General features: G+C 35.2%; 1 protein-coding gene across 1 annotated transcript in view; it reads right to left on the bottom strand.

Moving 5' to 3' along the window:
• Nucleotides 1–3044: 3044 nt before the first annotated feature.
• Nucleotides 3045–25656, bottom strand: part of TMPRSS15 (transmembrane protease, serine 15) — a gene marked incomplete at its 3' end in the record, with an annotated part of 44086 nt that continues 21474 nt past the window's right edge. The window contains exons 8-18 of the mRNA XM_008946805.1: nucleotides 25089–25226; nucleotides 24451–24600; nucleotides 22173–22275; nucleotides 21544–21694; nucleotides 20219–20360; nucleotides 15124–15213; nucleotides 13737–13862; nucleotides 13157–13288; nucleotides 10590–10700; nucleotides 7674–7806; nucleotides 3045–3140 (exon numbers count right to left, since the gene is read on the bottom strand). Coding sequence (XP_008945053.1) covers nucleotides 3045–3140; nucleotides 7674–7806; nucleotides 10590–10700; nucleotides 13157–13288; nucleotides 13737–13862; nucleotides 15124–15213; nucleotides 20219–20360; nucleotides 21544–21694; nucleotides 22173–22275; nucleotides 24451–24600; nucleotides 25089–25226 — 1372 coding nt within the window. The remainder of the gene's footprint in view (nucleotides 3141–7673; nucleotides 7807–10589; nucleotides 10701–13156; nucleotides 13289–13736; nucleotides 13863–15123; nucleotides 15214–20218; nucleotides 20361–21543; nucleotides 21695–22172; nucleotides 22276–24450; nucleotides 24601–25088; nucleotides 25227–25656) is intronic.

Here is a 25656-nt window from a genome sequence, read left to right as displayed (position 1 = left end):
TATACATTATATTATATATATTAAGTGTACTTATTCATCTTCAATGGACACTTAGTTGGTGTATGTTACAGACGTAAAAGCAGACTCCCTTTGTGCTTTAGGGAAATAAGTCATCTGTCTGTGGTAGATTCTCAGTAAAATTGTAACTACATATTTTATTTTTTCTATCTTTTGAGATATTTTCAATACCTTACCACTAGAGATCAGTGTAACCAAAGAATTGAAGAGGTTAGTTTGCTATCACTGTATCTTTTTACTAAGATTATAATGCACCGTAAAATATATAGCTGCATATACAGAGCTAGAAATTATTTATCAGAGATATAAAGCCAGAGTCTGAAGAGCAAAGACCATAGATCAAAACTACTCAAGGATTTCTGATCCCAGAGGTTTTAGGATTACCTTCATGGCTTGTAATGACTATGAACACTTGGGACAGTGTGTGTGTTGGTAATGTAAATCTGATACACACAGAAATGTATCAGAGAAAAAAAAAAAAAAAAGCCCACCAACGGCTAGTTTACAGTATGCATTTCCACATTATTTTTAAATAGAAAAAAAGGAAAGATACTTTAAATATGGTATTATGTATTCCACACTATGTTTGCTCTAAAATTTGCTATCTGTTGCGAGGGAAATCCTGCAATGACACGACCCAGCCTTTTTACAATGGCATAGCTGTGCAAGAAGGGCAGGTGGGAACTGTTACCGCTCCCCACCTCTCCAGCTGAATCTTCTCTACAGACGGGGGCAAAGATGAGATATGCATCCAGCCCCCAATAGTCTCAAGTGGCTGTTTTCTACTTCTAGATAGGTGCATCATTTTAAAGGTGTAATTTAAGAAATGAAATGCAAATTTGTAATTTTTTTCAAATCTATACTGATTTCATAAGAATGAAGTCAAACCCCCAGGAAACCAATACCATCTTTTGTGGAAACTCCATAGCAACTGAATACTTTTGTCTGGAGCTCCCTCCATAGGCTTTAAAAAGGCAGTCAGTGGTACAGTATATTATAACTATTATTCTATCCTACACTTCCTTTTCAGTGGGTGCATATTTAGCCAACTAACAGCCAACAGGTTAGATTTGTCCCTATTTTTTTCTTTTTACACTGAAGCAGGAAGTTGAATGTAATGGGGGTCTTTGTCCCACCATCAGCACCTACTGATTGCTTTAGCAGATATTACTTTATGGGCCTCTGCTTTCTCTTCTTTCTGAAAGCAGCTCCCAGTATGAAAACTGCTTCTTTGCCTGCACTTCAATTCACCAGTCCTCAGCTGCCTCTTGGTCAGCACAAGAGTGTCCAGAAGGCAACAGAGGCATTGCATGTGCTGCATAACCATCCTGTGTGCCTCTCTGAGTGTCTGGAGTGGTTGGGACATCTGTGAGTATGATCTTCACTTAGGACTGGCAAAAGCAATTGTGCCTGTGGAATCTGCTCACATATATCTTCAAGGCAGGATTTTTGTCCTGTCACAAAGCTGTCCTGCCAAGAAATACATTGCCTAAGGGCAGGAGAGCACAGTTTTACTGTCTCTGCCACCACTACTTTCAAGTCCTATTATATGAGCCCTCCTTTGTTTCAATGGTAGTTACACATTAATAAAGACCAAAGACAGTGTAAGAAATACATTTTATAATTTGATTACCAGTTAATGAATTTGGTTTTTCTAAATTGTCAAATCTATGTCATCTATCATTTATTATGTGAACAAAAAAGTGCAAATCTGTGGTGGTGTCACCCTGTAAAATGATTCCCACCAGCTTTCCAGATGAAATATGGTAGATACCTATTTCTGCAACAGAAATACAACTAAGATGAATTAACTTATTCCATTTGCTCCTCCATTAATTACTTTTTAGTGTTTAATAGATATTAATAAAAGACATCTTTAAATCATTACTGCTCTTTAAGATCTCTTGTGACAGTCCTGGTTTAGACATCCACTCAAGAAGGAAAAAAAAAAAAAAAGCTCGCCATGGCATTTAATTACTTTAAGATATTTCACTGCCAGTGAGAATGATAAATATTTGAGATTAACAGAGTATAATTAGAACATAAAATGTATCTTTTTAATTTTTTTTTTTGTTTACTGTAGATAAAATACAGCACAGCAAACTGGCAAACTGAGAATTCTCCCCTGCTTTGTTACTATATAGGATGTTTATAAAGGAAACCTGAAAGAACATGGACTTTTGCCATCCTTAACATGGTTTCAACATTTCAGAAATTAGACACTAATTTTATGCCTCAGTGTTATTTTTAGGATTCCAGAAACATATGTATAATAAACCTCCTTATAAACAGAAAGACAGTATTTGAAGCCATTATTTATTTTGTTTTAATTTGACAGTGGCAAGTCTTTCTCCTTTTGGAGGTGTACTGTAAATCCCAGAATTTCTGAGAATATAATCCTATGTTGATGTTACATTTCCATTTAAACTACAAGAAACTTTACCAGTTTGTAGGACCCTTCAGAATCTCTTCAGGTGGCATTTGAACTAAGAAAGATCAGAATATAATTGAATGTATTCTGAGCATTATCTCATCTAATGATTCACTTCTAAATGTGGAGACAGATCCTGAAGTAGTTTTTGAGCAGAACTAATTTGTCTAAAGATAGATACCTATCTGTGGATTGCTTACCTTAGCAATCCACACTTAGTCCATTCTGTATCAATAAAGTAAATGGATTATAGAGTGTGACTCATCATATTTCAAGAGGTGCCTTGATGTAACACAATTTGGAGTGCTTAAGTTTCTCTGTTGAATACACAGAGAACACAGTGCAATAACTACTACATAACCACACATGAATGCCACTCCATTTTAATTCTTCTACCACATTATATACTAATAATTTAGAGATTTCTAGATAAGAATTGTTTTGTAAAAATAGCAGTGTTTATTGTTTCCACAGTAAATGTATGAAGATTTAAGATTAGGGTTTCAGGTAAACTTGAACTAGAAATCACTGTATAAATGATGACCACCATACTTTAATTATATTTTGTATGAGGAAGAAATCACACTCTACGCACCTTTTTGTAAATATTAGACTGTGGTTAGCTGCTTTGGTGATGTTGACAAATGGGCCACCTCCAGTTAATAATACAGTTGATGACATATTTACATCCCTGGAAGGAAAAGATACACATGCATATTTTTAGATATTTTTCCTGTTCCACTAGTGAAGGAATGTTTGGGAAATTATTATGCTGGTGGAATAAACAACAATTTTTTTTCCCTTGAAATAATGGCAGTTTATTAGGAGATTTTTGAGGCTTGGAATTCACATGAATTAAAATGCAACTCACCTACTTCCACTCTTATGTCTTATCCTAAGATTTGTAATGCTACAATAATATTGAAAGAGACATAAATTATTTTATCAGTAAATTAACACTTTCTGTTTTTCTGTGCCACATAATGGATTTGCCCTACCAATTCTTAAAGATACAGAGCTAAAACAGTAGCAAAATGGAACAGTGATAGCTGAACCTTAGAATATCTCTGCTTTGCTTTTCTGAATGGTGTAATTATATTGACACTATACTTCTGTGCCTAGAGAAGAAATGTAACTCTATTTTATACCATAAAGAATTGAATGGAATAAATGTTACCTTCTTTAGAAATTAAGTTTCACTTTGTATATCTGCTGAAATCAAACTGTGAAGTATGTCAAGGGTGTCATGATTGCGTTTTGTTTGTTTGGTTGGTTTTTTTTTTTGTTTTGTTTTGTTTGTTTGTTTTTTTTTTAAACACCAAGAATTCTGTGTACTATTGGTGAGATAAATTGATTTGACATTTACAACCCATATCCAGATTTACTTTGTGTTGTGGCCCATTCTGTATCATATACTTTGTGATACCATGTTTGACCAACTTGGAACATACACCCAAGAAATATATTTGCTTTTCTCTTGAGGAAGCATGGGGAAAATAAACAATTTTATGGAGTCAGACTACATAAATTTTTTTGGGTGACAGCCTAGCCCCACTTGAACCTTTAGCAATATATATCTCAGGGGGAAGAGGAGAACAATTTGTGCAGGTTTAATATGGAGGGAGCACCTGTGTATCAAGGAAGTACCATCTCTTCCAGTGCAGGAAATCTCATTCTACTGGGAAGCATGGATCTAGAATCTTCCTGCAAATCTGCTATGCCAGTAGACTAGGTGTAGGAGAGAGGAGGTCTTCAATAGTCCTGCTGTGACACTAGGAGAGCTATATGACCCATCTTAATGAAAAAGTCATTACTGAAGTGTTTCTCAATCTGGAAATGCCAAAGCCCACTTAATTCTGTCCAGAAAGAGAGTGAGAGAGACAGTCTGTACACCCTAGTCTAGAGTACAGACTTTTCTCAATATAAAACACTAGTATACTAATATGTACTTCAGAGATAACCCCAGAATCCTCACTTGGCCTTCTAGACAGTTCAGAAGAGTAGTGAAGCGTCAGCCCAGTTAAGCAGAGCCAAATTCTACAATGATGAACTTTGCTGGTCTAATCACGGAGATACAATATGCACAAATTTGTGGAAAAGGCACCAAGCTGTTTCTTGAGAAAGCTAGTGGGCAGGAGCTTCTACCAATGTAAAAAGTGGAAAAGCTTAGAGTATGTATATGTATCAATTTTACTGGCTGACATTTTCCATGGCATGTTATACCAGGAAACTTCAAGTGAATGCATGGGTGTTTTACTAGATTATTGTAACAGATCCTCTAATAGGGCAAACACTATAAATCTTCCAAGTCCAAGCGTCCACTAAGCTCATAATGCTTGTGAAGATCTTTCATCTCACCTTAGCATCTTTCTTGGTGTTTTTTTAACACAGTTTGAGCAAACTATTTTCCATTCTTCCACCTCTTTTTTTTTTTTTTTTTTGTAAATGATGAAATTTCTGCATTACAGTTTAGAACTTCTCTGAGTTTCTCTGTAAACACAGTGGCTTTGTTAAACTTCCCCAGCTTTTTGAAATAAAATCTAAGCCCTTTTTTGAAAAGCACTTTGACAATTTAATTTGCTTTCTTAGTGCAATGAGGCACACATGGCTGGAACTCTCTAAGGTTGTATATTATATTCTTAGCACACTGGAGAACCTGGGTCTGACAGTGAAAGACAGGCTTTTCTGATTAGCATGGTCATGAACTGGGCATTCATAAGTGGGGAGGTTGAAAATCTAATTAATCTGGAAATGTCAAACAAGACATTGTATTCCAATGAACTTATTTCCTCTCAATTTTGTGAGTTAATGCAGAAAACAGATACCAGGGTTAAGAGCAAGGCCTGAACTCGCAGTCCTTGTTGGACTTTTGGGTATGACAAAACTGCAAGATCTACACCCATTCCTGGGTATGGTTCAGTAAAGACCCAGCTGGCTCTGTTCCCTGAGAAACAAGTATGTTTCACACCAGACCAGCAGAATGGTGAAAAGTGCAATGTATGATTTTGTTTATTCAAGGAAAAGCAAAGCTAACCATACTCAGATTTTAATGGTGTTGTCAGATGCACAAAGCTACAAATGCAAACTAAGCAAAGGATCTTGATCAGGTTTCTCAAGAGCATCAAGTGGTTCACCTTGCACTCCAAATTCATTAAGAATATTTGTAAATGATTTGCCTAAACTATATTTCATAGATGGATACATAGACATGTTTCCAGATTTGCATCCTGTTTGGCACAGATCGTAAATGCGACAGTCACATATTTGAAAACTAGAGGCAAAAGAATTCACAAGTGTGATTTATTATAATCTGTGTGGAACATCACACTTGCTAGTCCAGCTGCATAAATACTCAGGATCTACTACAGAACTACTATAATTTTTGTCCTTTTCATAAATTAAACAGTAAATGAGACTAGCAAATGGATGAACAATTAGCAGCAAAAGCAAATTGTCCCAGATGAACCTTAGACTCTCTAATAAAGTGTAATTCTAGTTAATTATTCAGTATAGGAGCATGAGCTATAGACTACTCAAGACCTGTTATTACAAACATCCATTTAGTAACAAACATGGTGCCACTGATTAACAAATATGCTGTTACTATGCTTCTTGTGGAAGGCAGAAATGTGTGATGCTTACAGGAGTTACATATATATGCATATATATGAGAATTTTGTCCTATACTGTAGGATCAGTAACAGCAGTAATACCCAAGATGTCAGAATGTGATACAATTTGGGTTTTAAAATACTTTTTCTTGAAAATGGGAATATGTAATAAAATGAGAAATTGAATTAAGAAGAATTTACTAGGAAACGTAATTGGAATTTTTTTAGCCAATGTATCTGGCTAGTTTATAGATACAAACTGAAATGTATCGGCACAAAATGTTATGGAAAAAAAATAATTTAATTTTTAAAGGGTAGTAGAAAGTACCATGGAAGGCAAAGTTCACTGAAGCCTATCAACTACAAAATGTAAATTAAACCAATAGAACATAAAATGACTAGTGTCCAGAAGCTATATAGGCAAAGGAGGTGGGGCAGAGGGACAGAAAGAATCAGCAGAAGGCTACTGGCCACTGTAAAGGACAAGCTATTTGACTAGAAGAACATTTAGTCACGATTTATATGTTCTTATACGCAAATGTAAAGGAGAAAATAGACATAAATTACAGTTGGGATTTCTGCATACAGATATCTGGGGTTTAGGTAAATGCAGTAGCTACCCAAAGGGAAAAATGTAAAAAAACCCAACCAAACAAAACCAAACCAAACCCCAAAAAACCCAACCAACCGAAGAAAAACAACCCAAACCAGCACAAATTCATCCAGTGATTAAAGGTATTTTCAGATAACACTTTGGATATTTTTTCTAAGTCCTCCTAAATCTGTGAATTTTACAATGACTTTATCAGAAGGGTATTTGCAGGCATCCTACTTTGGTCAGAGACTAACATAAAGAATTGCAAGCCTAAAATTTGACTCACTTGGGTGAGTGACATTCCCTAAATACTTCAGGACTGCCAAAAAGCTATTTAATTTTCAGTGGATGGCAGTGCAATTGCATACAGTGTAAGTAAGACCAGAATTTAGGACATAAATTTTACCATAGATTGAAAGATACAACACTTCTCCACTCAAGTGTCCCCATCTGTTCCCTGGAAATTCTGCTGAACAGTCACTGGAGCTGAATCTATATTTTAGTCATATACTTCCCTTCTCTTTCAGCTCCTCTAAGTATACCTCAAGAGAAATACAGTTTCCTCTCCCAACAGCTCAGGTCTAATGGTAGGTACGAAACGTATTTGGAACCCAGCAGCAGAAGACCTTAGTGATGATCTTGAATTTACTTGAAAAGAACATTAGTGTGATAGCAGAGCAGCCAAGGCTGCTGTTTGCTTGAGCTTTACTCTTGAGCTATCCTTATAAAAGTGAAAACATAACTGATGTCATAAAGTGATAAAGGACTAATATCCCCACATCTCCCAATGGTCTCCAATATGAATCCTCATGCCTAATCTGCCATATACGGTTATCAATCCTGTAATGAATGTCATCAAAACAGGGTTTGTGATACTTATAATTTCATTGGCACACCAAGCACTTCAGCTAACATATATGCCCTTTTTCTGGATGGTAAAAACACTGGTAAAACACCAATATATAGACTCAAGAAGCCTGTAAGCAAGTTACAGGGATGATAAATACTCTTCACTCACCCTAACCCTAGCAGCTGGCAAACACTGTTTGAAATCTGTTCATCCCAGCCATCCGCACATGCCAGGTGCCACATCTTCCCAATCCTGGCCTGTACCAGCCCTTCGGTGCTTAGAGAACCGTTAAGCAATCTCACTGTAGAACAAAATGGACAGAAACATTTTAGATAGGTAGCAAATCACCCTCCCCATCACCCCAAGCACACAGAAATGTAATATAAACAAATTCATTACTGCCAGCAAAGAATAAAAAAAAGAGTTAAAATGTGTGATAGAAGTGATAAACCCCACATCTCCAAGATGTTGTGTTCCCACAGGAAGGAAGTGTTGTTGTTACGTCCTTCTATATTTCTGCCACAAGAGAGTTTAATAACCTGCATTTTGCAAAAGCCGCACAAATAGACAATAAACAGTACATTTTCCACCAATGGAATCTAACCAATGTTTTTTCTTAGTCAGCATTATGTAATTATCAGATACTGTGCCAAGCTTTAGCTCCACAATGCTCAGTAACACTTAAATAGAGTTAAAACCATGAAGTGATGACAGAAAATTGGATTGTCCAGTTCCAATTACTATGAGCATTTTCACTATTTTCATTGTAACTTTAGTTAAAACACACACACACATACAAATAATTGAAACTCCGTGAAAACCAGACTTTCTATGAAAACTTTTCCCAAAACAAAATGTTCTGAACAAAAATGAAGAAACGCATTAAGTATTTGGTGACAAATCTTATGCTTTTGGCATAGTGACTAAGTTGGGCCATAAGGTTTGGGAATTTTTTACATGTCTCAGGAGCTACAGCTGCATATCAGGCAGATGACAGTTCATCTGTTCATCCCCATCATGCAGGGAAAAACATACACTGCACTTGAAATTTATTGTTTGCGAAAATATTTAAGATCTTAGTTGTCCAGAAAACATTTTTTCAACCAAAATATTTCCACAAAAAAGTAAAGTGGACCCACTATGGTAAAAAAAAATTAAAATACTGGATTTCTAGGAATGCCTCCTTCACAGCCAGAGTGCATAAATGAAAGTGATATACTGTGATTAATTAATGATAAACACCAGTTATGAGAAATTTTTGAGCAGTCTGGAAAAATCTCAGAACTTTTTGCACTGCAAGATTTATCCAAATTACTTTTGACATATCTCCTCTCTTCTACTTGAACTACAGTTCCTTTTCCTTTCTCCTTGTCATATCCATGTTCTTCTCCAAACCCGTTGTTGGAAAGGAATAAGAGAGTCATTAAGCACTCAACAACTGCTTAATTAAAATGTCATATATTTTAGAATTATGCAAAAGAAGAGGTATTCTATGCCTTTCCTTTGCAGTCCCTAGAAGTTTCAGAAGTTAAAGCATTTGAAAATGACAGTTTGTCTAGTTCAGATTAGCCCTTCTGATAAGGAATTTAAATTGGTTTCAGGAAAATGTGCAAGACTATTGGACACTGAAAAGACTCAATATGAGAGTGACTAATTAAATTTTATTTTTATTTTAAGGCTGAGGCTGATTCAGCCAATGTTTGGATTAAATGGGTTTTTGGAAACAATTCTCCCCATCTTTTAATGTAATGTAATTTGTTATGAAGTAATAGACAATCTATAGCAAAATAAATCTTTGGGAAAATGTAAAACATATTAATGTAGGTGATGGTTACGTTGTTTAGACCTTCTTTAGGCTGGGAAAACCCATTCAAGTCCTCTTTGCTTAAGAGGCTGAAATGAATTTTATTCTCCTTATTTTAAAGGAAGAATATGTGTGCAGCAAAATAGGTAATTGCAGCAATGCAAAGAGGGAATCCATGACTTCGAACATATATATATATGTGTATATGTACATACATTTATATATGCCATATATATAAATATATAAATGCATGTAAAAGGCATTGAAATCAATAAGAACTGTCAGCACACATCCCAGGACTTATCTGATGTCTAGACATCAGTACATCACTGATGTACTGAGCTTAAAAGCCCACTTTTACCTCTTCCATTAGGGCTCCATAATAAATTGTCAGAAGAGCACTTTGTCAGACACAGCAATTTATTTCTGTGCTAGGCCCAACATGATTTTAACATCACTTTTACATTTAAATAATTGTATAGAGAATGCTATTTCCATGCTACGTGAAGCTGTATACTCTACATCTACATTTTGGAAAGAACTATTTTATCAGAGGACCAAGCAATAGTAGCTGTTGATCTCCTTGTTGTAGGAACATTCACATCCACTATGAGCAACAGATGCTGCTCTTGCAGCTGTGCCTTCCCTTCACCCTGTGGCAATGGCTCCACAAGACAGAGTCCAGGCAGGCTGGAGGATGCCACGTGCTGCAATTTGGCTTCACAACCACAAGACTAGCTGGGAAATTCCATCAAGACGACTCTTATTGTCTACACTTCAGAATTTATACCACTGTGAAACTCAAATTAACTGAAAATAGTGCTAGAATTTGAAAACACAAAATAGATACAGACTAGATACTGGGTCTTTTCTTGTACATACAGCTACTCTCCAGAAGAACATGAATACACTTAAACTGTTTTGTTCTTATGTATTTCAAAACATTTTGGGTTCAAAAGCAAATGTTGCTACTAGATACAGAAGGAAAGCATGTAATGAGTTTTCATTTAACTTTGAGACCGTTATGAGCAGCCACTGTTTTAAGCACAGAGGAACCTCCTACCTTTTCCAGAGAACTGCACCAGCTTATATACACTGTCTCAGAAACTGACTGGTTTTTTTGGCCCTGACAAGCTCAACAAGTTAATGCCATGTAATTTAGCATGGCCTGCATGCAGCAGCAATAGTTTATGCTAGCTGAGGTTTTGTGTGGTTGTTTTCCTGGGTAATTTCTACCAAATATGCATGCATTCCCTCTCTTTGCATGAAGGAAAACTTACTGCACTTTGCTTCATCAGAGCCATCTTCACACTGAGGTAGGTTGTCACAAAGGTTATTCAATGGTATGCACTCCCCGCTACCACACTGATGCTCATCAATTGCACAGGTTCCTGAAGGAAAACAGGAAAGGAAAAATATCTGCAATTATGAGGAAATTTGATGTTCACTAGAGATCATACAGTTCACTTGAAAGAAAAATTGAGTGGGTAGTAAGCAGTACCTTTGATTATCTTTTCTTTCCTTTACCATCCATGTCTTTTTCAAAATAAAATTATTTTCAGATAAATAGAAGCTAATTAGGAATAAAATCTATGGTATGATATCTTGTAGTTTCTGCTATTGTTAGCATAGCTTGGTTACTAGCGTTCTTTTGTTATATGTAACAAACTTCAGAGGATGAAAGGATTATAAAATTCAAATCCTGATCAAATCTTGCCAGAAGTGGCTAATGATTTCAAGTTTCAAGTATTCAGTATTTTCACAGAATTTTCAAGATCTCAAAGTATGCCAAGTCAAACACACAAATATACTCTTTACTTCAGAGACACTGAAAGCCAAAAGCCTCCTTCCCAGGCTGTTAGGGAGCTAAGGTGATAGAAACAAAGGTAACAGAAGTGAACGAATATACCATTCACAAAGGTAGTTTTAAGCTATTTCAGTGCCAGTTGTCAATAAAACCTGATCAGATAGAGAATAAATATAAAGCTATAATTCTTCCTACAACTAAAGTGTATTTTTAGTGGCACTGTTCGATAATATTGACAGGAAATATACAACCATAAACTTAAATTCTGTTGAAAAAGTGTTTATTTTCTTTATTTTACCTTCCTGGACTTACTGTCTGAAACATCCAATTATTTAGAACTCTTATGTAAGGCAAGATAATTGCTTTGCTTCTGAATTTTTACTATGCATATAAAATGGTTCATTCATCAGTCCGTATGGCCTGTGGTGTAATATGGAAGCAAAAGTATATGGTTTATAAATGGCTTAAACCAGATTTTCACACAATTAGTGGCCATAACTGATGCCAGATTTTCCATAGTACTTAGTTCTTACTTACACAGTGTTTTTTTATTATATTGTATACTTCCCCAAAATATTTCTTTTGAAATTATACTGCCTTTCCAAAAACTCAGTACTTCATGGAAAAAATAAAATACAAATAAAAATCTTCTTTTCTTCTAAAATTTATTTACTGACAACCGTTTTATCCTTCGGCTTGCATGACAATGATATTAGTCTCTGTCCTTTGGCTGCAAAGATCATGAATAAGCATAATTCTTTTGCTAATGAAACTTTCAAAATATATTTAACCAGAACTGGCAATGGCCATTTTGAGAACTTTTCTCAAAAAATTTCTGCCTTGCTAAGCTTGGTTTTTATTTTACAGCAAAATATGGGCAAAGCTGGGTCAGCAAAGATACTGAACCAGCTATAAAAAAGGAATGGTGTTGTTGGACTGAACAGATGTAACAGAGAAAGCAGAACAAGAAGCAGCAAAATGGGTCACATGTCCATATAAAGCTGCCTCTCAGTTTTACACAATGGGGCTAAATGGAGTCAATTTTGAAAAGGTAAATCAGGATTTATTTCTTTTTTTTTAAAGATTAAGAAAATTAATATTATTATTGCTGTTTATAAAAAAAACAGAGCTAGCTAAACATGCTGGAAGACATTTCCTTTTTATGATATTTAAAGTAAGACAAAGAGCGTTGACTTTCTATTTGAGCAAATGAATATTACTTCACACATCTCTAACACATACTGCTTTTTCTTTCTCATATTTCTGCTGTCAGACTTTGAAAGAAGTACTACTAAACCTCTAATTAATTCCATCAAGATTTGGCTTAGACTTAGTGTAAGTATTTGTCCTAGTAAGCATATTGCTGTTCCATATACTTTAGCATTTGGCTCAATTTTGTGTCTTTTGGAGAGCCGACTGCTGAATTACTTATATAGTGACAAGCCTCATCGCAGTACCCAACAAAATCAGGAATCTTTCAGAGGGGGACTGTCTGAGACCAGAAACACGACTGTCCAAATATTTAAAAGACTAACTCTTCCCAGATCCTTCACATGCTAAGGACCAAATTTTTAAAGATACAAGGACTATATTGCCAACACCAATTAGAGTTCTCGTACACATTTTTCTCTTCTAGCAAGTGTGATTGATAATAAATATTTTACATATATATTTAAACACAAATTGATAGCCTCAAATTAGTTGCAAACTGATGTTCTTTTCTGAGACTTGTGCAGGGAATAGTTCTTGTCTGACCTTTTAACATTTTAATAGGTTTTGCCAAAATACTGAGTCAGTTTTTCATGTATCACACCGAGTTGTGGATGATATAGACATTGGTCCAATTATACTACAGCAACAAACCCATCACTTTTCATGCTAGATAACAAAGTACAGATGGGTAACCACTAGACTTCTTCTCTTTAACTTTTTCATATTTTTGTTGACCTGGGTCTTAGAGTCACCTCCGGCTCTACACTTTTTCTTGATTGTATTTGACCAGCGATATAACCTCTTAAACACAAGGGTTTATATGCTTACCTAGATGGTAGCCAGTAGTAAAGTTGGCAAGAAATCCCTTCTTCATTGTAGACTTGTCTGTATGGAGGATTACTGTCATCTGGTTTGTTGTAGAGAAGACATCTGGCACTGGGTCTTTTCCTGTATAGACAGCTATTCTCCAGGAGAACATGAATACATTAATCTGTTTTGTTCTTATGTATTTCAAAACATTCTGGGTTCAAAAGCAAATGTTGCTACTACATGAGTACAATCATTCCTCCAGACCTAACTTCTATCAGACTGCAAAGACCAAATCTCAACCCCAAATATGACATGTTGGTAGAGAAAAATAAGGTTCAACTAAGAGATTATGCTTCTGTTTGTCCATGTACATGAACATTCTTATGTATTACAAAGTTAGTTTTGTTTGAATTGTGTAGAAAGATGAGTGTGTGCAAACATTTGGGAAGGATGCTTTTTCAAAATATCCTGCTAACTTCCAAGACTCGAAAATGTGCAGAAATGTAATTAGAGAGAATTAATTTCCTATATATGATATCTACCACTTTGCTCCAGCTGTCTGGTTACATTCGTTTTAGTACCCAACGCTGTTACTTGCCCAAAAGTAAGGAATCTGGTCCTCTGCCATCTCTGACTTCAACTACATCATGAATATTTTCCAGATCAAAAACCTGAAAATGAAGTTGAATGTTTTTTCCCTTTTCAGCATTTAAGTACCACACACCTAGAAAATAATACACAAACAAAAATCACCTTTTCAGTTGTTACATTTACTGTTATTTTCATGCTGAAGGATTTAGGGTGAAAGAAAGAAATCTCTGCTAAACTCTTAAGAATCACCCAAGAGACTTAGAAGTCTAAACCTTTTCTTTAGAGGGAACTTATGCTGTCAGGATCCCAAATTCAATTGACTCTCATTTTCTAAAACATTTTTGAAAACTGGATTTAGACTCCTAAGACATGCACACATACATGTTTTTTCCATTTACAACAACTGCAAGTTTCTGTAAAGTAGCAAAGTTAATGCTTTTGCAACTGTGAAAATGTGACAAATAGCCTTGTAAGATAATTTCAATAATCAGTCACAGAAACTTGTCTTTCAAGTCAGATGTCTTTTTAGAGAAGTACTTGCTTCTCTCTAGTCCATGCTTTAAGCAATTTAATCTATATCAGTGTGGATACTATGGAAATCTTGTAAATAAAGTAACAAAACCCCCAACCATTCTTTAATCTGTTCATCGAATGAAAAATATTATCTCACTAGCAGGAATCTCATTTGGGAATTTGTGAAATTAATATCTGGAAATGAAAGCTATATCTCAAGTGGGACAGAAACACAAATTTACAACTCTTGTGATTAACATACCAACACAATTCTCCAGTTAAAAGTGAAGTAATAAATAAGTAAAATTTCATTAAGAAGCAATGACACAGTTCTTTTGTTCCATCTATCAACAACAAATAGTGGACCATGTTGAAACTTTTTCACTTGTGCCTGCTGTAGCTTACTCTAAATCAAGTAACATCAGTAGAATAATGATGTCTTTTCACTAGTATGTTAAGAAACATTCAGTAAAGAGAGGGTCCCTTGCAAAATGCATATGCACATTCTTTATCCATAGAAAAGGTTAACTATTTAATAGACAATGATATTATATTCAGGTGTAAAGGTAAAATGGGGACTTTCAGCACCTTCTCTGTTGTTGCACTGACATAAAGATACCTGACATAAGAGGCATGATGAAATTGGTCTATCTGAACCCATTCCAAGGGATTATACTTGTCTTCATCACTTTTTAACCATCTGGCACATGATTTTTTAGCTTCTGAAAGTGTTGTATGGACTTAAGTTAAAATGATCCCACTATATATAGCTTAGATCTTTCTTTTTTGCTTGACAGCATCTGATTTGGGAAACCAGATTTGCTATCTCTACTTTTATATGGTTAAACTTTTTCCTGAAGACTTGGAGAAGAATGACTTACAAAAAGCTTGATTAGGGTAATTGTTTGGAAAGTTTTCAGAGCTGAATGTACTGTTTGGCTCCCAGAGTTCAACTGGCCCGCCACAGTCAGCTGAAAAAGAGAAGATTTCAAAAACATAGTTAACCTGTTATTTTACTTTTGCAACCCCTTGTAACAAAGATAATTTGGGAAAAGTAATTTTAGGAAGAGCATATTCAAACTAACTTTATCACTCTAAGGATTCAGTTATGGTGCCTTTGGTATAGAGCTTGTACAATGAGTTGTGAGAAGCCAACACTTCAATATAAAACAATGTAAAAGCTAGAAAATGTCAGAGAAAGCAAAGAAATAACCCCCCCCTCCCAATATAACCTTTTTATGCACTTAGCTTGCATGCATACCTTGCTTATATCTGACTGATCTTTCAGCACTAGCAGAGATGCTCAAGTATAAAGACCATTTTGTCATCTACCATATAAACATTATAGCAAAAAACACCCTTACACTGTTATTTTAATTTCATCAGGAACCTGAACTTTTACAGCTGAACCTTGTAAATGGTAAAAGTAACCATTTGTTTTTCCTTTGAAACAGCTGCTCCAATAAGAAAGGTCTTTTTCATAAACATACATATGCACTTAATACCTAAACCCCAATAAAATTTATTTAAAGGCAAATATTGTAGATGGGAACACATATATGTGCACTCGCACACACCGATATACCTAACTGAGGTTTATATAGTCAATATTTTCTTTCATTCTATAGTTGAGATGGTGGTTTACACCCAAAATATGTCAGCTTCATATTCTGAAACTAATTCATATTGAGAAAAGTTTTTTATTTCCATTTCAGCTGTACCATCAGAATGAACTTTGGTGTTTTCCCACTTCTTTTGTTCACAATAACTTTATTAAAAAATAGTGTTCCTCAGAGAAGAAAGAAGAAATCTACCTTTTGTTTTGTTGTTCGAGTACTCTTTGAATTAAAATGGATTTTTGGCTAAACTTTAACACTTTCCCCAGCCCCACCGTCCCTTCTGGCTCAAATTTTGCATTTCATTGTGTCTGTCAGTGTTGCATACTGTGAGCCACTTGGTTCGGGACTGCATAACTGAGGTGCTGTGTTAAACCCCCAGCCCTGAATGAGGGTTGGCATACGCACGATGCCCACAACCAGGCAAGAAAAACTCTCCTGAGTGGTTTTCACCCAAGGTCCGGCCAGCCTTGAGTGGGAACTGGTTAGGAAATCACAACCAGGTGCCCCTGCCTTCCACATTAACTTGGAGGTGGGGCAAGAAGCCAATTGTATAAGAATTGATTCTGCTTGCAGTGCAGTTGGGAGGTCTGTCTATGAGTGGGATTCTGGCTCTTGAAAGGGCTCCCTGACCCCTCATAGGAAGTGGAGTTACCAGGATGGCACAACAAGATCATGAATTTCTATCTGGGACTCATGGCCTGGTTCATTCCATCTCCCATGGCTTGGATCCTTGGCCAACTCAGTCCCCTCTGCATAACCTTTGCAGTGAGTGAGTGTATTGACTTACTTGTCTCACCAGTGGTGGGCCACCTTGGATCTCTTGCAGATGATCTAAGACCAGAGGAAGGGATCTAGATCATGCATTGTCCATTAATGACAATATCTTTCCTAGTTAGGCAAGTGGTCAGCAGAAGAATAATCTACAAGTTCTACTGAGTTTGCTCATTGAATTCCACTGAGAGGAAGTCCCACCCAAATACAAGAAGGATCTGAACTTTATCATGACAACCCTCTATAGAACTTTCTATTTCACCAAAGTACTCTTGGCAAGAAAAGCCAAACTCTCTGAAGTAAAAAGGTACCGTTAACAATCACATGCTAACAAATATATTATGTTTCCGCTGTATGGCTCACAATGATGAATACTTTCTGTAAATACTATTATAAACAAATAAAGATTACACTTTTTTTTTTTTTTTTTTTTATTCAACATTACTGCACGTATCAACAGACACAGAACTATTGTAAAGCTACTTGAAGAATATATGACTATTAGCCAGTATTATCTGATGATATGGACAAAGCAAAACTAACTTTCTCAACAGCAGAACAGGGCTAACTTCTGGTGAAATCTGATCTGGTATTGACTGCATGTCAGGCACATTAGAAATGATTTTTGTCTTGCATGGGGAAATGGTAGAAGTAATAGATTTTACTCATGTCTGGAAAAATGTTTTTAAAATTTCTGGTGATCCTTAACACACAAATTTATATGAAATTATTTGTATAGTTGTCACTCATTAGAGAACCAAATAACAATCAGCACTAATAATCTTAGTTCTTTCATTAAGCATAGTAGACAATTTTCTCAGCACTGCAGAAGATTGTATATGGCCTATTAATAAAAAAATTCCTCTGTGCTTTGGCCAAAACTTTAATATATATAGATATACACATCTTAAATGTGGAATCTAGACTGTAATTTCCACATTGTTGTTTGTGTTAAAAGACAGTTTATAAATGAACATGAAGATGAAAGCAATCTTTGTTTTGGATGAAAGTGTAAGCTGACAGTCTTGTGCAACAGACAAAAGCAAATCCAGCTTCCCTATTCCACCACTAACATTTTTTTTTGACTTTGCAATGAGCTTTTGTGGCACTGTGAATGATGACACTGCCTCTTACTGAAGCTCTACGTCTAGCAAAACAAATTAGCTCAGCTCAAATTCTTTCATCTCTTGTTTACAGGCATGACATTTGTAGTGAAACCATTAGTGTTAGTAAGCTTACACCACATGCATCAAAGTAGTTTCATGTCTCTTTGAAGATGATTGATAACATTCACTTTTTCTCATCAGGTTTCAGATAGCATATATGTAGCACGCCTCAACAAAGTTATGCAAACAAGTTAGTTTTGCCCCAGCAACAGCTTAGATGGTGCTTTTTTATCATTTGAGAGGACAGTATGGATCCTCTTTATTTCAGGAGTTATATGCCACATGACCATCTCCTTTTTTTCCCCGTATTAAAACATTATCACCATATTTTAGGTAGAAAATTGTATTTGGTGTTTTGACAAGAGTGCTCAGCTACTATTTACCATAGGGTTGTTCTACCACTGACGATTAGACAGAGACTAACTCGCGAGTTGTGTTTGCCCACAGCACCTGAGAGGTGGCTGGAAGTGGCAGACACCGGCACCTCTCTGCGATATTTTGTTAATGAAAACTGCAATCAAAGTCAAAAACTCACTTCAGTAAATTAGGACTGAAATCTCTAGTGTTATTAAAATTTAATTTTGCTGACAGAGACATCTTTTTGAACTTTACCTCCCTGTGTCTCAAGATGGAGCTCTAAAACTGAATTTTGATCTTAGAAGGTTTTGTTTTCACACTTGAATGCAGGTAATAAAGCCTGCTTTTGTTTTCTTGTCCTGATGCAGTAGGTTTAGAGGTGATAGATTTGATAGCATGACAACATTAGTACATAGTGCTCCAACATAAATACAATGCAAACAGTCTTTTCCTGTTATTTTAATTTTAGACCACTTTTGTTTACTGTATGCTGTCAAGAGAGCAATTAGCTGCGCTTTATGAGTGACAGCAAATTTAACAGGAGGCAGTCCTGGAACATACACATTGTTTGTTTTAATTATTTGAAGCCATCTGTGAAGAGGTCTTTTGCAGAAATATCTCTTTTTTTTCCCCAAAAGTTCATGTCTCTTTCACAATAAATTACAATGCCCTATCAGGTATTTTAATGATTTTTTCCAAAAGCCATATTCATATTTACACCAGTCTTCACTTTTAATGCACATGGACCTGGTTAACATTGTATACAATTTTCTTCACTGTTTTATATACGTTTTTCAGATTTATAATGACATTAGCAGACATTTCTTTTTTGTATTTTTCTCTGTGAGATTCTTCTAACTAGCTCTGTGAAACAGGAATATTTGAGGAAGCTTAAGTCTCTGCTTTCCTCTAGAAGACTCTACAGTATGATGGATCTGGATCAAGCTCTACAACCTGTCTGGAGAAGTGCATATGTGCTATAGGTAGCAACACTTCATGTTTCATTAACTTCTGCTTGACTTAGAGAAGATGGCAAAAATGTGCAAACAAAACCAGCCATCTTCCAGTTTTCCACTGAACTAAGGATTCAGAAGAAGTGCCAAGAAGACAGTGAGATGAGATGAGGCCCTCTCAAGCAGGATAAAAGCCCCATCCATTATTACTAGAGCAAGAACTGATTCATCACTCCTGGCTTACCACAAGGAGCAGAGTTAGCAAAGGCAAAACTGAAGAAATCAGGCTTAGTTTTTGACACCTGCCATAATGCATGCAAATATTGAGATCTCTCATTCAGTCAGGGAGTGGAAGAAGTCCCTTGGGTTTTTTTTTTTGTTGACTCAATTCCATTAAAACCAAAGGTTTCTAACTGTCCAGTCCTTTCTGTTTCCCTATTTATTTTTTTTTCAAAGCAAATATTATTTTCTTTTTATTTTTTAATGTAGTAGGAATAACAATACAGCCAAATGCATATTGGAAAGAACTTGATCATTGTAAGCCTTGCCCCAAGTAGTATCTCCATTTTGGGTATTAGACACTAATAGATTGTGCTTGCTTCTTAAACCATTCTGGCACTATTATATTAATTTTCCTAAATATGGGAGTTTTCAGTGTGCATGTGTTCTCAGAGCTTGATGAATTTTTACTGTTGAGGCCTCTGGTGATATCATTATGTGACTTTGCTCATTCTCCTATTCTGCTGCTACAATGTTTATAATTAAAATATAGAGGTTATAATCTACCTTCTCTTTCTTCTTCCCTTTCAGTGCCTTCCTGGAAGCTTTACTAAGTAAAGCTTTTAGAGACAAATTCTGAATTATTTTATTATCCTGCAATCTTCAGGTTTCGGCAAATACTGTCGTGATAGCTTAAGCTGTGAATCTACCAGTTCTTTTGCTATCAATGGAGTCACAGGCAGGGAGCCTGGTCCCTAGTATGTTATCCTGCAGATAATTTTATAATGGTGGAAAGATTTTTATAAAACCGAAAGTTGAAAATTCTGAATAAATTTTACATAAATGTAGTAATAGGAAATGGTAATCAAGGGTAATTTAGTATTTACTTACTGGGAACTGAAGGGACAGTAGTAACAGTTGGAATCGCAGTTGGCTCTACATAGCTACTTTCATTACACTTTCCCTTTGTGAGGCCAATGTCATCCAAGGCAATGTCACTGGGACCACGTCTTTTAAAGGCATCAAAAATAACCTGAAGTTCATGAAAAAAAAAATTAATTTAATGAAACATTTTTCAACTTCCTATGCTGAACCATTTTGTCTTCTTTCTTGAATGCTCTTATTTCCATGGTAATCTACACAGGTGTTATACTCAGAGGAGGTCATAAGGGATGAGACAGGATTCCTCACAAAATAAAACCCCAGTGGTTTTCAAACTAATAGGATTGTTCTAAGGAATGCAGGAACTTCTTCATATAAATGATGAACACAATTTAAAACTATTCTATAATTTGACTTTTTATACATGAATACAAATAATTTTTGAAAGAAATCCTATATGACACATCTCATCAGTTCAAAATTCTTTTGATCTAATGGTGTATATCTTCACGATAAACTGAAACTAATCTCATTTGTTTGTCATTGAGCTTTAATATCCACATACTTTAAGTAATCCTGCTACCAAGGAATTCATGCTGGTAAAATACAGCTAGGTATAGCACTCTTCCTGAGATCATAAACCACACATTTTCTGGCAGCCTGGTGCAGCCAGGTCACAGATACATTTACTTCCTCAGGAGATAAATGTGTCTTTCTGGAAGTGCTTTTGCATCAATCAAAACTAGTATAGGGGACCAGCCATCCCAAACACCTATAAAAAGAAATTGTTTTCAATAGAATTGCTGAAGGAATTGTCTAACATAAGTCTTCTCCTTTTGTGTACAGACAAGTCAGGTGGCACCAAAGACTGTCTAGAACATACTTTCACGGAATCATTCTGTAATTAGTGAAAATATTGCTTCAGAATATGAAGTTGTCTAATTTCAATCTTCTCATGGTTAAGTGCTTCGTATCACACTCACCATCAAGATTTTAAACTCCACATCATATTTTGATAATTGGCTTTGAACACCCTGGTTTTGTGGAAAGCTCTATTTCGCCGTAATATTCATTGTTCCATGACAACATTAAGATTTTCTGTTTTCCACAATAACTTTAATTTCCAGAGTAGGGAAGGGTGATGGTGTTGGGGAATGACAATTCAAACGGGGACTCCAGTGTTTTGCATGCTAAATTTTATTTGATGGCATGCAATTAGTGAACAGTACTAGATATTATCTTTGGAGCTGTGGATCATTTGGCTCATTTGATGGAAAACTCTGCTATTAGTTTAGCTAAAATAATTTTTAAAAAGAACTAGCAGTTAAACAAACCTTAAAATCAGATTTTTCATTTAAAGTTACTTGTCCATAATTCCAGTAGTTTCCATAGTTTCCTTCTTTTTGGAAAATGATCTTTTCCAAACCATGCTTATTACTTATGCTAACTCTTAAACGGTAAACATTAGCACTGTACATGAAATACCTAGAGGGAGAAGAGCAATTTTGGTATCATTAGAACAAAGTGAAATTTCTTTTAAAAATGTCAAGCTTTTAATTCTATAAACAGTTTTATGGAATTAGGACTAATTTGTAGTGAGAATGAAAATAAAATTAATCGTGTTTAGATTATACCTGGAAGTTTTACTTGGTTCTTTGCTATTTTCTGCAGAAGCCTTGTTAAGCTTCATGACAAAAAGCATTTCAGAAATTCTTAATATAATTTCTGTATGGAAATGAATATTGGTTACAGGGTGAAAAAGAAAATACATTAAAGCTAACTGCAAAAATCAAACCTATAAAGGAGTCAAAGTTTCAGGCTGGAGTTGAGATTGAGCATGGAAATCCAAACAGAAGCAGGCTTGTACTTCTGGCACACAGACTTGGATTAGTATTATATATGAAAGAAAGCTGTCTGGTTTTGTTTTTAACAAAGTATATATTTTGGAATTATGTAAGAATACCAAAAGCTTAGACAAAATGAATCTGAAGAGACCAAAGGCAGACTCAGAATCCGGACTCTCTCTTCTCCAGATCCAAGTCCTATGGGTGTTGAAATATAAAATCCTGCAAAATAATAAGCACACATTTTAGTCAGTACAGAATAACTTTTTTTTTTTTAAATAAGATTTTTGATATTAAAAATAACATCAATATCAAGCACAGATAGTGTTGCATGACTTGGAAGATTCCTCATACAATAAATGTGAATGATTATCCCAAGTTATATTCATCTGTCAATGACATATTAAAATGAGGTTTTAAACTTGTTGGACACTCCTCAGAACTAGACATGAAACAGAAACTAGTCCTTTTGAAGTCAGTGGGAGATTTGCCTTTTATTTCATGAAGGCAGTGATTTCTGTTTATTTTATTAAAATGTCTTCTTTGACATTGCTTGTGATTTTGCAGAAGAATTTCACAACATTTTTTATAATTTTTATCCACATAATAATAGGAAATATGGGTTGCATATTGAGAAGGGTGAGAGGACGATTACATGAATATTTTACAGAAAGCTGAGGCATTATAAACAAGAAAAACATATTCTTTGGGGAAACTGGGTTTTAACTTTTTCTCAGTTAATTCATTGTAGCTGGTAATTTGGTTTTATTGCTGTCATGTGGAGATAAACATGAAGCTTGGCTACAGGAGCATTGAGATTTGTCACAGGAAATGTGAAATTATACAGTCCTAAAATCTGAAAGTCCTAAAATAAAATTTTTACTTTACTGAAGTCATGGCTTTAATCTTGGGGTTTATTCTCTATCTAATACACATACATGAAGATATTATATTCATAGAATAAATATATATAGATATAACTATATAATTTAAATTATGTATATATATCTATAGTGTCTAGCTTTAATAAAATGAGCATAGCATTCTTTTTGAAAAGAAAACTTTGATTATAAGAAGACCTTTTCATAAAAGTGACAGGCCTCTATTTTTATTTCATAAATTCTCTGAGCATTCTGAACCAATTTTCAGTATGTATTAAATCCTTTGCCTTTCAAGAGCAGCAAAACAAAAATACACTGTCTCACTGAAGGTATGTGATAGATATTAATTTTGCAGCTCACATTTTTACTTCAAATGCAGGTCACAGAAATTTGAATATTCATTGTAGTAGCATCATTACATATCGGCTTAGATCTAGCACAGTGAAACACAGAACACCCAAAATAAATTAGCATTTCCAAGAGAGCTAGAAATTGTTGTCAAATGCTTTATTAAACAAATTTTACATTCTTTTATCTGATTTGTATTCTAGAAGTCAAGTGGAAAGACAAAACATTGTTCTGGAGATTATTTAGAAAATGTGCTCAGAGGTGAATAATTTCTGTCCAATAGCGTGGTGAATAATATTTTTATTTTCCTGGGGGTAACTTTTTCCAAAGTGATTTGCCATTTTTCCAGTTATTTGTCACTGACTGTATAGTCTTATACAGAATATATGTAACCATTGCAAAATCCAAATTATGTTAATTAGTTTTAGCTGAATGGACAAATCAGCTGGGAAAGAGGTTGTTTGGTTTTCCTGTTGAAGCAGAAAAAAAACTTTTGGACTCTATTTCTGGGATAAGCTTTCAGATATACATTCAAAATCTGACCCCTATCACTAAGACTACTCTTTAATTAAAATCCCCACTTGGTATGATCACTCTGCCAATTAAGTTGTTTTGCTGTAGCAGCTGCTGGAGTCTTAGTGTTTTTTGCACGTGTTGAAAATTAGTGTGTTTGCTGTGCAAGTCTAACTAGGGACAAAGGTGTCCTATGTACTCTGCAGGTAAACTTTACATTAAAACAAAATTATTCTGTGACAAGGATGTCACTAGTAGATATGGATGAAATAGAAGTGATTTCCCTAAAATTTAACTATGCTATACTTGTATATTTCCTTAAGGTAGGCATGTAGCTATTTGACCTATAATACTGTTGCATAATAGAACTTATTTTCTCAGATAAGGCACTTGGGCATATTAACTGAAGCTTTTCAATACCTCACACTTTAATCACTTCATATATTCCTTTATTTCATCTTTAGGCTTGGGTATATTTACACAAGATAGCGATCAGTAGCATGAAACATTTTGTCTGGTAGCCCTGACTCATTTTTATGTCAGAATAAAATTATATCCCAACAATATCACTATGAAGAATCCATTATACAGTGGTAAAACATAAGCTAAGTCAAGCTTTTCCTTTAATCTGCAAGCAACTTGTATTTGATCTTACCTGACATGTTGCCAAATGTATGATCAAAATCGGGACCACTCATAAAGGGAAAGGTAGGACCCTGAACCCTTTCCCACTCTGAGTCATCATCTAAATCTTGTATCCAGTAACAAAAGCCGTCTTCAAAAGTGCAATTGACTTTCTCATAATCTGTAAATAAGAACCTCTAGTAAATCAACATGACTTTTACTGAAGCAAGTATTTTCCTGAATGTTAGTTTTACCATTTGAGACTACTACTTGTGGCAACAAACGAGGACATGAGAAACTCTGGAAAGCAGGTGCTGTCAGGTGATCATAGAATAATGATTTGCATCAGTGATTCAACAAGGGTCATTAGTGAACAAGCTGTCTTAGAGGACTCTGTTGGAGATATGGCCAGAGTTTTATTCTCATTTAAACAGATTAATTTTGTAAGGCATCACCTATTGCTAGAAACAGGCCTGTAAACCTGTGGACAGTCTTATTTAAATAAATTATTAGATCTTTAGATTAGTATGAAATTTCTCAAATTTGATTTATTTAGTAGATTAAGGCCATAAAACACTGCTTCCTTTTTCACCTCCATTTTGTCAAACTTAAAATATGGTTTCACTAAACTTACAGGGTATCAGACACACACACAAAAATAACACTTACTGTTTAGTTCATTTGCATTAAATGTAGTGTATGTTGCATTGAAGCCACTGTAATTTTCAGAATAATCAGATATAAACCGTGCCGTAGCCTCATGAGAAAAAATGTAAATTGTCTCAGTTATAGTCCCTGACAGAGAAGCTGAGGACAAATAAAGAATAATATAGTCAGAGAGAAAACAATCCCATGCACATTAAAATCCCCAGTTCTGTCAGAAAAATAGCTTTTTGAGCCTTAAAGAATGCTCTCCCTCTTGTACTGTGATCCCATCATGCTGCAATAGTTTCAAAACCCTGAAGGCATTTAGCTGTTTGGCTGCCATAGAAGTATTCTGCATATTCCATCTCTCATATCCATCAACACAGATATAAGCTAGTGGAAATTTCATAGACTAGTGTCCATATTCAGGATAAAGAAAATCCTGAATTCCTCACTGTTCTATAACAGTTTTCCCCTTCACTCTTTCTTTTCTGAAGTCCTTGCTCAATTTTACACAGGTAGAGACTTTGCTTTTCTGAGGAGAAGCTATTTAACTACTTGTAATCCTGTATATTTGAAACAGTTCCAAACT

The sequence above is a fragment of the Merops nubicus genome, unplaced genomic scaffold, assembly GCF_000691845.1.
Source record: "Merops nubicus isolate BGI_N331 unplaced genomic scaffold, ASM69184v1 scaffold179, whole genome shotgun sequence".
NCBI lineage: Eukaryota > Metazoa > Chordata > Aves > Coraciiformes > Meropidae > Merops > Merops nubicus.
This window is presented reverse-complemented; position numbering and strand designations above follow the sequence as displayed.